This window comes from Hippocampus zosterae, chromosome 15 (assembly GCF_025434085.1).
Source record: "Hippocampus zosterae strain Florida chromosome 15, ASM2543408v3, whole genome shotgun sequence".
Classification (NCBI taxonomy): domain Eukaryota; kingdom Metazoa; phylum Chordata; class Actinopteri; order Syngnathiformes; family Syngnathidae; genus Hippocampus; species Hippocampus zosterae.
This window is the reverse complement of record NC_067465.1, coordinates 17,656,815-17,672,193: the sequence shown is the minus strand read 5'-3', so window position 1 is coordinate 17,672,193 and position 15,379 is coordinate 17,656,815. Positions and strand designations below refer to the sequence as shown.

The following is a 15,379-nucleotide window of genomic DNA, read 5'->3' as shown; positions in this document are numbered from 1 at the left end:
TAGCACAACCTTTTTTGTAGGTCTGATGGTGCTACATATGCCTCCCAATTTTAGTAGCCCTAATTCAGGGGTGTCAAATTAATTTCAGTAGCGGGCCACATTGTCGTGTCCGTTTCCCTTGGAGGGCCATTATGACTGTGAAAACACATCATGAAGTCAACAATCATGGTTTATTCAATGATTGTTTAAATTCGTGTAATGAGGTGTAACAAGAACATGCTAACAATATCTCGGTTATTTATTACATATGAGAAGTTGAAATTTCGGTACATAATTTAGCAATCATCATGGAAGTTGACATGTTTGATTTGCTTTCGTGGGCCTCATAAAATGATGTGGCGGGCCAGATGTGGCCCCCAGGCCTTCAGTTTGACACATGTGCCCCAGTTCAAACGTACATTTCATTGTAGAACTTTAAAATATAAAATTTTTCACCGGGCCCAATGTGTGTCTAAAACCTGATGAGATTTTGTTCATATGTAGGTCCTTGAAAATGTGAATATACCTGTATATGACAATAATAACAACAATAATAAGAATAATTTCTACAGAAATAATCAACTTGCTTACCAGGTCCGAAGTTTGGCGAGTTTTTGTCCATATATAGGGTCTCAAAAATCAGATTCTGTGAGGAGAAGAAGAAGAACCTTGCAATGTTCGTTCCCCAGGCCAGAATCTCAGAAAAAATCCTGGAAGCCTTACATGCTATTGTGGACGTAGGCTAAGTTGCCTTCTTGTGTCTTATTTGTTTTGCAGCCATCTTGATCGACTTTGTTGGTGGAAGAAAGGCAGGCAGCTGTCTCAGTGCAAGTTGCTTAACTTCATCTGTGTGAAGTCAAGAAAAAAAGTGATGGAATGGCAGACCTGTGATTTTGTCAATCTGTAGCCAACTAAAACAAAACCTAAAACTCACAGCGTAGGCGCACAGGTGTCACCAAAATCTTTTTGTGCTGAACCCAATAAATTTACTTGAAACACTTACGTTTATGTGATACCTGGCATACACGAGGTTTCTACTAACCCACACACACACACATTGGTACTCATGCAAATTGTGCTAACCTAATGTTTGGAAACTATGTACCTTGAATTATCCTGAAATTGACAAATTACCTGGCTAACAAGCAATATAACTACTAAGTGGCTAGCACATTAGCTGGTAACCTATGACCCAAACCACCTAGCTAGCTGGCAAGCTCAAACATGAACATGGCCATTGTTTCATTTATTGATTGGGTGAATGACCAAGAAAAAAACTGAAAAGCTGCAGCTGTTTCAGTGTGTGTTACAATGCTAACAGCTAAATAGCCAGCTATATTATAAGTCACATTTACCAAAAAGCCTTGAGAAGGGAAAATACTATTTCAATCGATAATGGAACACAGACAATGTGAATTACGGTATATAGATTGTGTGCACAAAATCATTAATTTACCACGGCAAGAGGAAACGTTCTTCCAGGGTTTGTGCCCTCACGGAGCTGGCAAGGTGTGAATATTTCAGTTTTTCAGTTTGCCATGGCATTATTTATATAGCACATTTCATACACAAGGCAACACAGTTGTGCTTCACACACGCATCAACAACACCGAAAATAATTTACTATATATGGTAAATATTACCAGAACTGTTAATGGCATTCAGAAAAAAAAGCAGAGAAAGAAAAAAGTAGTTTACCAAAGTTACAAACAGAACAAACAATGAGAACATTTCAACACATTAACAGAAAAGTTAATGTGTTGAAGTTAAACTATCACAAATAATGTCAATAAATAAAAATGGGTCACTAAAGTTAGAATTCAAAACAATTATAAATGTTGAGCAGACCGTAATAAAAGGTATTGGGAAAAAGCAACAGTTGTAGTATGGGTTTAAAAGCATTTACACAATAATTGCATGGCATTTTGCCGATGTGATTGGAAGCAAACAACCGATTTTCTCATTTAATTCCAAATCTAATTAACCCATAATGGGTAAAGCATCTCAAAACCCATTGGTTGAGTAGATCAAACAACCCATCTTTGGATGGAGATTTTGACCGAGCTAAAAAATAACCCAAAATGGGTATAACATCCATCCATCCATCTGTCCGTCCATCCATTGTCTGAGCCGCTTATCCGCATGAGAGTCGCGGGTGTGCTGGAGCCTATCCCAGGTGTCTTTGGGCACTCATGGTTGCCAGCCAATCGCAGGGCACACAGAGACGAACAACCATCCGCGCTCACACTTTCACCTAGAGCGAATTCAGTGTATGATTAACCTAACATATATACAGTGTCTTTTTTTTCTTTAATGTTGGATGAGCTTTTTAGAGTGTTATAACACTTGGACAATTTTAGTCATTTCAGTGTCTCCAGAGACACACAGAGTCTGCAACCCTATTATAGGAAAATCAGTGTTGAAAATGGTTGGATGGCTGTTAGTCGGCATTCAATTTTCATTCTACTTTGTATGTTCCGCAGTTTAGTGCAGCTTTTGTCACAAATGGACAGAACCGACTCATTTCTGTGACATTAGCACAGTCATAAATAGTTATTGTAATCTGGATGCAATATTGAGCTCTCCAATGAAACATTGCACAAACTACTTTACTTGTTCTTCCTTTTGTTTAGATTCTCATAGGAGAGGCTGTTCTCTTTTGCTATCTATCCAGGAGGTCCTCGACTATGCAGACAGAATCAAACATCATTGCTGCTGGATGTAATTTCAACTCCTACATTCGCAGAGTTGTTCGCTTCATTGGTGAGGAACACAGCAGTATACTGTATGCCTGTTTTCAATTACTCCAATGAACCATAGGATACAGATAAATGATAGTAAGGATGGGTACCTTTCACATTTGAACTGGTTCTGTTCAAATTCATGGTACCTAGGAATCTATTCCGAAATCAGAAGCAATGTTCCTCAATTGACGAATTGCACTGTGCCAAAGAACAGGGGGGAGGGGTGGGGTCCATCACCAATATACATAGGTTTGGTTTTCTTCTTGCTTACTTGGAGGCCCAGCTTTGCTGCTTCTGTTTGGTATATGGAGAGAGCACTGCTGCGGTCTTGGAGAGAGTTGCTGAACAGGGTGGTGTCATCAGCGTATTCAAGGTCGGTCATGTGGAAGTTGCCGAACGACACGCCTGAGACTTGCTCCCGGAGTCGGATCATAAGGTGGTCAATGACACAGTTAAATAGGTCAGGAGCGGCCATGCAGCCCTGTCTGACCCCGCTGTTAATGGGGAACCACTCTGAGTCCTTCCCTTTCACACATTTATTGCATACTTGGCCAATAAATAAGATTCTGATTATGATAATATTATGCAGTTATTTTGAAAAATGGCTATGTCAAAGCTTTCTGTTAAAGGTGATAAGAAAAATAGTTAAGGAATGGTTTTAGGTGGGTGGCCCAGTGCTTAGCGCATCAAACTCACAGTACAGCGGTGCAGGGTTTAATTTCGGCTCCGTCCTCCCTGTGTAGGTTTTCTCTGGGTACTTGTTTCAACAAGCAGCAGTTGAGTACATGAGACATATTACCTGTTTGGACCAAGCGTTTGGTCTGAAAGTGACGTCAGTGGTCATTGAGCAAAGAGATCCCTGTGCATTTCTCAAATAATGGGAAAGTAACAGATCTTTATGCCACCCCGTGTAAATGTGCATTTCGCCCTGGGTTAGCCTCTTGAGTGTTTTCCATAGCCCCAATGATGTCTCAATAACGTTGTTTAGTGTTTTATTGATGTTGTACAGCAAGTATTCCAGAATCCATGTCTGTGACATTTAGCTGTAAATCCTTCGACCATCAAGCTTGGTCTGTCATATCTTGCAGTCCTGACTTACTCTATTGTCAACCAGTAACTGGTACATGAGTCCTCTAGTGCCAGTATAAATTCCTTTCGAAGCACCTGCTCATGTGAAGTTTTATGTTCATCTTTGTCACTATACTTGCCCACTTCATTGCCACAAAATAAAAATATGATATTATCGGGCTGCTCTCAGTCATAGGCCCTTATAGTGCCTCTGCAAACACAGTTGGATTCAACAAGAGTAAAGGATTTTGGGTGTATGCCTTTACACACCTCCAAAATGATTTTGAAATAAACAGTCAACATGACATGAAAAGTTTCGACTTTTGGAAGTTGCACAAAAATGTGAGTCTGACCATCAAAAAATCTAATTCGGAGCAAATTGTTATTTCTTGCGGCAGCACAGTGGTCGACTGCTTAGCACGCCGGGTTCAATTCTGGCTCTGGCCTTCCTGTGTCTAGTTTGCATGTTCTCCCTGGGCCTGTGTGGGTTTTCTCCGAGTACTCCGGTTTCCTCACACATTCCAAAAATATGCATGGTAGGTTCATGGAACAAATTGTCCCTAGGTGTGAGTGTGAGTATGGATGGTTGTTCATCTGTGTGCCCTGCGATTGGCTGGCAACCAGTTCAGGGTACTGCTGCTGCCCAAAGGCAGATGGGATGGGCTCCAGCGCCCCCCGAGACCCTCGTGAGGATAGAGCAGATCTGAAAATGGATGGATGGATAGATATATTTCTTCCAGGAATACAGAGTGAAATTCTTGAGAGGTTTCTTGGTTTAGTCTGCTGTAATGCTGAGAGGATGATTTGTGGATGATAATTGAGGCCAGGGAATCATTGATATGTTGCTCCAACAGCAGTCTGAAAAGAAGGAAAGAAGGAGGAAGGCTGTTGTTGACTTGGTAGATAACAATTGAGGGATGCAATGAGAAGAATGCAGGGTCGAAAGGGCTGGTAGCTGTGTAAAAGCCAGAAGATCATTCAGGAAAAGGCTGATGGATGCAATTCATATGAGCTTAACGAAAGGTTAACAAAAACATAGCCAGAGCTTACCATGCTGAGGTTAATTGACAAAACCAGTCTTAAAGGCAAGAGTGGAGATGTGGATCACAACACATATGTGAAATGTGCAGTGTGACGGGGCAGAAAATGGGAGTGGGAGAACAGAAGAGGACAAAAGGTACTTTAGACATTCTATCAACTTACCGTATTTTCACGACCATTCGGTGCACCGTATTGTTGGGCGCAGTCTCAGTAAGGGGTGCTATTTCTGTATTTGACACATACACAAAACGCACCGTTTTATTGGGCGCAGCCAGGCATGGTAATAAAACATACGCCAGCTTAAACATACGGCATGCATGCACGCACGCTAATAACACATTTGTAAAAAGGCAAAGGAAGCAAAACTGAGTTCGGTTGTACTTTATTTACTCTTTACTATTTACTTTATGTACTCACGTGACTGGTACCTGCTAGGGGCGTGCCTTTAGCGTCCTCTTACACGCCCACCCTTCAATCATTGACGACTGGTACCTGCGAGGGGCGTACCTTTAGCGTCCTCTTACACGCCCACCCATCACTCATTGGCGGACTTCCGCATGCCTGTCGTCACTCACTCCGGCTTTTCTCTATTTAAACAGCGTGTCGGCCAGAGGTGCTCTCAGTCAGGCTTTGGACCTCGGCGCATACACGAGAGCCAGTGGTGGGCAAACTACTGCCCGCGGGCCAGATCCGGCCCGTTGGTCTTTTTAATCCGGCCCGCCGAACGTTGGTACACATTTAAGGTTCGATGTCAATGATGGACTTGTAATGACAGGCACTTCAACGCCAGGTGGCACAGTTACTTGAAGTTGCAGAGCTTAGGGAGGAAGGGGGAGATGATACGGCAGCCCGCAGTAGCGCCAAGTCAAGCAAATCCCGTTCGATATGACAGAATAATGTACTCTTAAAGTCTGAAAAACGTGCCAAAAAATGCAAAATACTGCTTTTTAAATAAAGAAATCCAATTAATATTATGTTGAATTTAGTTCACCCTTTTGATCCGGCCCTCCATAATATTTTCTGGTTCTCATGTGGCCCTATGCAAAAAGTATTTGCCCACCCCTGCACTAGACGCTCCGCATTATAAGGCGTCCTGTCCATTTTGGAGAATTTTAAAGACTTTTAATGGCCCCTTATAGTCGTGAAAATACGGTAATCCATCCATTTCTTGAAACCGTTTAATCCTCACGAGTGTAGCGGTCATGCTGGAGCCTATACCAGCTTTCTTCTAGCGGGTACACCCTGAACTGGTTGCCAGTCAATCGTAGAGCACACATTCACAAACAGACATTCACACTCACAATCATACCTACAGACAATTTTACAGAGATCACTTAACCTGCCGTGCATGTTTTTGGAATGTGGGAGGAAACCGGAGTACCCAGAGAAAACCCACGTAGGCACGGAGAGAACAGGGAAACAAATCAATTATTCCATAAAATATATATTTTTGAATGAATAGCAAGCAGACATGTTTCTGTCTAAATGCTGAAAGAGAATCTGTTTCAATAAATTCTGAGTTTCATGCATATTTGCGCAAGCACATTTTTTACAATTGTATTTCAGATATCAAAATTCTTGTTGCATGTGCAAAAGCATTCAAATGGGTTGTCATTTTGTTTTGTGTGTATAAATTGAATATGAACTATCATTTTCAATACTATTTTCAAGACAAAATCAGATATAATGTACAATTAAATACAATTATTCTCATGCTTTTTCGCAGGTGTTCATATCTTCGGCCTGTCTGTAACAGCACTGATAACTGACATTTTTCAGCTCTCTACTGGACAGCACACACCTTACTGGCTAGATGTGTGCAAACCCAATTTAACTCACATCAACATATCAACTTGTGATGAAGCTTTTATTCTGGACGATATTTGTTCCGGACAAGACATCATTCTTATCACTTCTGGGAGGTAAATATTGTTTTGTCTTGGATGAAGAGTATTTGTATAGTCTTTTGGATGTAATGTGTACATGAGTTACAGTGATCCCTCACTTATCGTGGTTAATAGGGACCAGAACCGGCCGGCCGCGATAAGTGAAAAACCGTAGGGTTTGTCCCCCCAGGAATGTTTGCATATGGGTACCAGCATGTTTAAAATACAGTATGTAAACAGTATTTATACTACAAAGACGACAGCAGTACACATATTTACTGACATCTTTCATGATAAAACCTGATACAGTAATTAACATTCATCAGCATTTGCCTTCTGAGAGACTTGTGTTGGTGGCGTAGAAGGCAGCTCTCACTTGATGCTCTGACGGTGTAGCCTGCTGTTTGCCTCCAGCTAGCTCCTGGCCAGCTATCCCCGTGCAGCCGATGTGTTTATGATAAGACAATTAATCGGTATTGAGGAGGAGGAGGTGAAGAGGGAATTACTGCTGCTGTGGGACAAGGCCATTAACCTCCCCACCCTTCTCCCTCCCTCACTCCCACCCCCGCCTCGCACATAGCAAACACAACACGAAGAGACAGTATGCCAGACAGTCAACAGAGTGACAAGACACAAGGGAAGGTGCTGGGTGGGGCTGCAAAGACGCACAGCCAATCAGCTAATGGGGTGAATCCATTCGCGCTGTCATTGGTCGAAGTCACGCCGGGAAATAATCATGCGCCTTGAATGAGCGCACGTTGCATATACAGGTATAGTACAGTACAGGCATGTACAAAACCTCTGAGTCATTCTGCATTTTTTTCTGAATACAGGACTATGGGAAAAAATGCGATGTACTGAAGCCGCGATAAAGCAAGGGATCACTGTACTTTCAATTAATGCATTGCTGTTCTATTTTGACAAATTGCACACACAGCAACAGTATACATTGCCCTCCATGAGTATTGTCACCACTGTTTCAATACTGGACACAATGCACAGTGGAAACTCAGTTCATAAATGTATTTGTTCACGAACAAACGATTCATGAATAATACTTTTGAACAAAGCCGCTTCGGTTCACAAATTATGCTTCAGTCAAGAACAGTCACAGCTTCCATGCAGAATGCTCAATTGTGTTCTCACAAATAATAAACCTTGTTCCCTCCATGGTTTATGCATTACAGGTATTTTTGTTTTTTGCTGTGAATTAGCCATCAGGATGAGTCCAAAGAAACTGATATCTACAAGTGATAGTGCAATCACAGCTGCAAACAAAGTATTGTACATAATTACGAGGTCAACATAAGATAATTTAACATAACATAAATAAAAAAAGTCTGAATCTCAAGCTCTGTTAAAAGCCAAGGAATAAAATTGGGTTTTGAGTGGGTTTCTAAAATGGATAGAGCGGTTGCTTGTGGAACTATGGAACAATCTCCCATTATACATCAGTAATGGGAGATTGTTCCATAGTTCGAAATAAAACATAAAAAAATTAGAGCTGCGTGGCCCGGTAGTCCATTGGTTAGCGCGTCGGCCTCACAGTGCAGAGGTACCGGGTTCGATTCCAGCTCCGGCCTCCCTGTGTGGAGTTTGCATGTTCTCCCTGGGCTTGTGTGGGTTTTCTCCAGGGGCTCCGGTTTCCTCCCTCATTCCAAAAACATGCATGGCAGGCTGATGGGACGCTCTAAATTGTCCCGAGGTTTGAATGTGGGCGTGGATGGTTGTTCGTCTCTGTGTGCCCTGCGATTGGCTGGCAACTGATTCGGGGTGTCTCCCGCCTACTGCCCGAAGACGGCTGGGATAGGCTCCAGCACCCCCCGCGACCCTAGTGAGGATCAAGCGGTTCGGAAAATGGATGGGAAAATGGATGAAAATTAGAGCTGTCAGTTTAGTGTGTTATTATCGGCATTAATTTTAAAAATATTTAACGGGATTAAATTTTTTCTCGCGAGATTAACGCGGCACACGTCACAGCCGATGTTACGTTGCTCTATAAATAAACCAGAAACAAAACAACAAGCGCTGCACAGGTCCACGCACACGTCTGTTTTGCCAGCCCCGAGACACCGAAAACAGATACTGAAAGAGTTTATGAATTGAATGTTTACTTTTAAAAAGTAGCCAGATAGTTCCGCTGACAAGACCTAAACTACCTGGATGTTTTGCAGTCGTAAATTGAGCGATCATCATAGCACGTCGAGTCTGAAATACCACTTAATGGCCAGGCACACAGCTGATGTGAGGACTCCGCCCCCTTATTTAAGACAGACAGCTATGGATCATTTCAAAGCGAAGAAAATGACACGACGAAGAACAACTTTGCTGAAGCCAGACCTAAATGTATGGCGACTGGATGCAAGCCTGTCAACATTGTCCACAGCTCGACTCAACTAAACTGTATTTATAGAGCACTTTCAAACAGCCATCGCTGCATACAAAGTGCTGTACATGGAGCAATTTAACATATACAATAAACAGTAAAACAAATCGGTAATAAAGACGGTAGAAAGCACCAAACAGTAAAAGCAAGAACAAATAAGTCATGCTGAGTCGAATGCCAAAGAATACAAGTTAGTTTTGAGGAGGGTTTTGAAGATGAAGGAGGCTTGCCGAATGTTCAGTGGGATGTCATTCCAGAGAGAGGGACCAGCAACAGAAAAGGCTCGATCCCCTCTGAGCCTCAGTTTAGTTATTGGTACTTCTTATAATGTCTGGTCCGCAGACCTGAGGCGCTGGGCAGGTGTGTAGGGGCGGATGAGCTCAGAGAGGTAAGCTGAAACTCAAGCTGAAATCATTCGCATTGCATCTAACGACTCCACTACGAATGGCCAGCGAGAGCCTCCATTACAAGTTATGAACAGAAATTGTACGTAGCGGAGAAGGCTAAAGTACACCAAGCGAGAGAAAACACTGTTTTGGGAGAGATAATAAGAGACTAGGTTGATAAGCCTCTGGTGAATAAAGAGCAGGCATTCTGAGTTTGATGTATGCCACTGACACGATTGTTACTTGTTTGGAATAAAGAGCAGGCATTCTGAGTTTGATGTATGCCACTGACACGATTGTTACTTGTTTGGAACGATTTTGTGTGGAAGGTTACCGTGTTCCGTGTCCATATAAATAATGGGGGTGGAGCTTCTCTATGTTCGTCTGACCGCGACGGTGCAATAAGGCACGTCGAGAGTTCAGCGGTGCAGTGGTAGCGACCTAGCGACTACACTGAAAATAAAACGTATCCAGTGTTGTCATCGAACCATCACATGATGTCCACACAAAACCATAGAGAGACTTCAGCGCAAGAAGGACCAACAACACAGACTGACTGCTGTGTTCAAAGCAAACTTGAGAAAAACTAAGGATGCAACCATGACTTAAATCAGGCATGTCTAAAGTCTGGCCCGCGGGCCAAATTCGGCCGGCGGTCGAATTTCATCTGGCCCTCGGCCCCTGTCATAAAATCAGTGCCATCTGGCCCGCAGGTTGGGCGCAATGGGACACGTGTTGCATTGAGTGAGGTCTCGTAGACTGGTTAGTGATGTTTCATAGAGTGCTGCTTCCCTCTAATGGCTAAATGAGTAATAGCATTCACTAAATGAGTAATAGCATTTAGACACTAGAGGGCAGTAGCAGTCTACGAGACATCACTCACGAATTAACGACACATCACTCCGTGCACATATTAATCTTCCAGTTTACTAAAATGGCGACAATCAACAGAAAAAGGAAAGTTGACTGCGAGGGACAACGATTCAAGGATGGGTGGAAATGGGACTATTTCTTCACTGAAATATGCAACAACTGTGTCTGCCTCATTTGCCAAGAGACAGTGGCTGTATTTAAAGATTATAATGTCAAGCGACATTACCAAACAAGACACGCTGACATTTACAACATGATTACAGACAAGGAACACATCGAGAAATTGAAGCAGTTTGAAGCTCGTTTAATCTCACAGCAGCAGTATTTTGCAAGAGCTCGAGAGTCAAACGAGAACACCACAGCGGCGGGTTGCGCGGTAGCAACGCTGATCGCAAAACGTTCCAAACCTTTCAACGAAGGTGAATTTATCAAAGACTGCATGATGACGATGGTGAAGAAAATATGCCCTAAGAAGCAGCAAGAGTTTGCCAAAGTCTGCCTGGTTTAACAAAATCTGTGGCACGCAGGATTGAAGAACTCTCAGCCGACATCTCAGCGGACAATTGGGAGACAGAGGAAAAGAGTTTGATTTTTTTTCGCTGGCTTGCGACGAAAGCACAGACGCCTCCGACACTGCTCAGTTACTTGTTTTTCTGAGGGGAGTGGACAATGAAATGAACGTGACTGAAGAACTACTGGACCTCCAGAGCCTGAAAACCCAAACAAGAGGAATGGAACTTATTCTCTTCTGTTTGCGCTGCCGTGAATGACATGAAACTCCCGTGGAATAAAATTTCTGGGATTATTACTGATGGTGCACCATCCAAAAAATGAAATCGGTGATAAAAACTATTAACTATATCCGCTCCAGAGCGCTATGCCACCGTCAGTTTCAACAATTTCTAAGTGAGATTCATGCGGAATATGGAGATGTTGTTTATTACACTGACGTGCGCTGGCTCAGTCGGGGTTCTGCACTGTCACGCTTCTCTTAGGCAGCAAATCAGTGAGTTTTTTGGCTGAAAATGGACAACCTATGCAAGAACTAAGTGACCCTATGTGGCTGTCTGATTTTTGGTTTTCTGGTTGATATTACAAAGCACCTTAATATCCTCAACACCAGTCTCCAGGGACCAGACGCAGTCATAAGCCAATTAACTATATTCACAGATCAAAGCCTTTGGAATTAAGCTGAAATTGTTTGAAAGACATGTCGCAGACCCAACCCAATACTGCACACTTTCCAGCGCTGCAAGAAATCATGACCACATTCCCACAGAGCAATGTCAGTGCACAAACAGGGAGCTACGCATCAGCTATTTCATCTCTGGCTGAAGAGTTCAGACAACGCTTTCGAGATTTTGCACCTATCGAGAAGGACATTGCTTTGTTTTCTTCACCTTTTTCCGTGGACACAGAGATGTTCCAGACCACTTGCAGCTGGAGCTCATTGCGTTGCAGTGTGATGCTGAGAGCCGGAGTCGGCACCAGCAACTTTCTCTCGCCAACTTTTACCGACAGCTGAATAAGGACAGGTTCTGAGAGATTCGAGCGTTTGCTAAGAAAATGCTGAGCTTGTTTGGGTCGACGTATTTGTGTGAGAAGACATTCTCGGTTATGAACATAAATAAAAGCTGTGTGAGGACACGGCTAACGGACGATCACCTGCGAGACATTTTGCGCATCAATACTTCAATCCAGATCTCAATATCACCCGTCACATTAAGATCATTTGTCAGCTGGCAATAAGTCTCTGAATAAATGTTTGTTAAGATCTACATCAGTCATTCCAGAGTAAAATTTAAAAAGTTCAATCAACATTTATATTGACTGATATGTCATATTTCAAATGATCCCTGCAGTTGTGGATATGTGTATTACTTGTTCATTTCCCCGTTGTTCGAGTCAAAGGTTTTCTGACTATTGAAAAGTCAAGGTGATACATTTTATGTTTCAAATGTTGCAATTTGCACTCAGGAGACTTCTGTTTAAGTCAAGTGAATAATCAGTTGCATGTGATATACCTGTTTCAAATGAACCAAAAGAAATTCTTAAGATTGTTGAAATTAAAATAAAAATGGAAATGTGAAACACAGACTGGCTTACTAAAATTTGTTTAACATTATTGTTGTTCAATGTAAAGAATGTCAGCCAAGGTCGGCCCCCGACATTTTACCACATAAAATCTGGCCCCCTTGGCAAAAAGTTTGGACACTCCTGGCTTAAATCCTCTATAGGCTGAGTACTACTTTACCATAGATGTGCACTTCATAATTTTATATTGCTCTGTTTTGATTCCATAAAAAGAGCCGTTAAAGGAGCTCTTGTGTGACAAAATATTTTTTTCACTGTTGTTGATGGGCAGCTCCTCCGTGAGCCGTCACCTTATCGTGGTGGAGGGGTTTGTGTGTCCCAATGATCCTAGGAGCGAAGTTGTCTGGGGCTTTATGTCCCTGGCAGGGTCACCCATGGCAAACAGTCCTAGGTGAGGCTCATAATACCCCTTATGAAGAATAAAACAAATGGACTTCAGTTTCCCTTGCCCGGACGCGGGTCACCGGGCCCTCCCTCTGGAGCCAGGCCTGGAGGTGGGGCTCGTTGGCGAGCGCATGGTGACCGGGCCGACACCCATGGGGCCCGGCCGGGCGTAGCCCGAAGAGACAACGTGGGTCCCCCTTCTCATGGGCTCACCACTCATGGGAGGGGCCAAAGGGTTCGGGTGCAGTGTGAGCTGGGCGGTAGCCAAAGGCAGGGACCCTGGCGGTCCGATCCTCGGCTTCAGAAGTTTGCTCTAGGGACATGGAATGTCACCTCTCTTGCAGGGAAGGAGCCCGAGCTGGTGTGCGAGGAAGAGAAGTTCCGACTGGATATTGTCGGACTTACATCCACACACAGCCTGGGTTCTGGTACCAGTTCTCTCGAGAGGGGTTGGACTTGCTTCCACCCAGGAGTTACCCACAGTGAGAGGCCCAGAGCAGGTGTGGGCATACTCATTGCCCCCCGGCTCAGTGCCTGTTCATTGGGATTCACACCGGTAGACGAGAGGGTTGCCTCCGTCCGCCTTCGGGTCCTGACTGTTGACTGTTGTTTGTGCGTACGCACCCAACAGCAGTTCAGCGTACCAACCCTTTTTGGAGTCCTTGGAGGGTGTATTGGAGAGTACTCCCTCGTTCTACTGGGGGACTTTCATGCTCACGTGGGCAACGACAATGAAACCTGGAGGGGCACGATTGGGAGGAACGCCCCCCCCCCCAATCAGAACTTGAGTGGTGTTTTGTGATTGGACTTCTATGCTCGTCATGGATTGTCCATAACGAACACCTTGTTCAAACATAAGGGTGTCCATATGTGCACTTGGCACCAGGACACCCTTGGCCGCAGTTCGATGATTGACTTTGTGGTTGTATCATTGGATTTGCGGCCGCATGTTTTGGACAATCGGGTGAAGAGAGGGGCGGAGGTGTCAACTGATCACCACCTGGTGGTGAGTAGGCTCCGATGGTGGGGGAAGATTCTGGTCCATCCTGGCAGACCCAAACGTATTGTGAGGGTTTTTTGGGAGCGTCTGGCGGAATCCTCTATCAGAAGGAGTTTCATTTCCCACCTCCGACAGAGCTTTTCCCATGTCCTGGGTGAGGCGGGGGATATTGAGTCAGAGTGGACCCTGTTCCGTGCCTCAATTGTTGAGGCGGCCAATCTGAGTTGTGGGCGTAAGGTGGTCGGTACCGCCCGTCGTGGCGGCAACTCCCGTACTTGCTGGTGGCCAAGCGGAATGCAGGTTTGGTGGTCGCCGAGGCAAAAACTGGAATGGCTTCGAGGAAATTCTGGTCTGGCCGTCAAGCTGAAGAAGGATTCCTATCGGGCCTTTATGGCCTGTGGGACCCCAGAGGCAGCTGACGGGTATCGACTGGCTTAGTGGAACACAGCTTCGGTGGTTGCCAAGGCAAAAACCCGGGCATGGGAAGAGTTCGGTGAAGCCAAGGAACCTGACTTCCGGACGGCTTCGAGGAAATTCTGGTCCACCATCCGATGTCTCAGGAGGGGAAAACAGTGCACCACTAACACTGTGTATAGTGGGGATGGGACGCTGTTGACCTCGACTCAGGACGTTGTGAGCCGATGGGCGGACTACTACGAAGACCTCCTCAACTCCACCAGCACGCCTTCCTTGGAGGAAGCAGACACTGGGGACTCTGTGGTGGCCTCTCCTACCTCAGTGGTTGAAGTCACCGATGTGGTTAAAAAGCTCCTCAGTGGCAAGGCCCCGGGGGTGGATGAGATTCACCCGGAGTTCCTCAAGGCTCTGGATGTTGTGGGGACTGTCCTGGTTGACACGCCTCTGCAACATCGCGTTGTCAACAGGGAGAGTACTTCTGGATTGGCATACCGGGGTGGTGGTCCCTCTTTTTAAAAAAGAGGACCAGAGGGTGTGTTCCAGGGGTGCTGGAGAGGAGGGTCCGTCAGGAAGTCGAGCCTCAGATTGAGCAGGAGCAGTGTGGCTTTTGTGCCGGCCGTGGAACAGTGGACCAGCTCTACTCTCTGAGCAGGGTTCTCGAGAGTATGTGGGAATTCGCCCAACCAGTCTACATGTGTTTTGTGGACTTGGAGAAGGCGTTTGACCATGCCCCTCGGGGAGTTCTGTGGGGGGTGCTTGCTGAGAATGGGGTACCGAACCCCTTGATATGGGCTGTTCGGTCACTATACTACTGATGTCAAAATTTGGTTCGCATTGCCGGCAGTAAATCGGAATCGTTTCCAGTGAGGGTAGGACTCTGCCAAGGCTGCCCTTTGTCACGATTCTGTTCATAACGTTTATGGACAGAATTTCTAGGCGCAGCCGAAGCGTTGAGGGGGGTCCGTTTTGGTGGCCTCAGTATTCTATATATCTCTGCTTTTTGCAGATGAAGTGGTCCTGTTGGCTCCTTCAAGCAGGGCTCTCCAACGCTCACTGGAGTGTTTCGCAGCCCAGTGTGAAGCGGTTGAAATAAAATCTGAAACAATGGTCCTCAGTCGGAA

The 15,379-nt window shown here is 44.7% G+C and overlaps 1 protein-coding gene across 5 annotated transcripts in view; it reads left to right on the top strand.

The window, feature by feature from the left end:
• LOC127616672 (phospholipid phosphatase-related protein type 4-like) overlaps positions 1-15,379 on the top strand; it is an 84,489-nt gene that overhangs the window by 17,219 nt on the left and 51,891 nt on the right. For 4 of the 5 annotated variants that reach the window (XM_052088417.1, XM_052088416.1, XM_052088415.1 and 1 more), the window contains 2 exons: positions 2,613-2,742; positions 6,559-6,754. In XM_052088417.1, coding sequence (XP_051944377.1) covers positions 2,613-2,742; positions 6,559-6,754 — 326 coding nt within the window. The remainder of the gene's footprint in view (positions 1-2,612; positions 2,743-6,558; positions 6,755-15,379) is intronic. The other variant, XM_052088418.1, reaches the window with a different exon arrangement.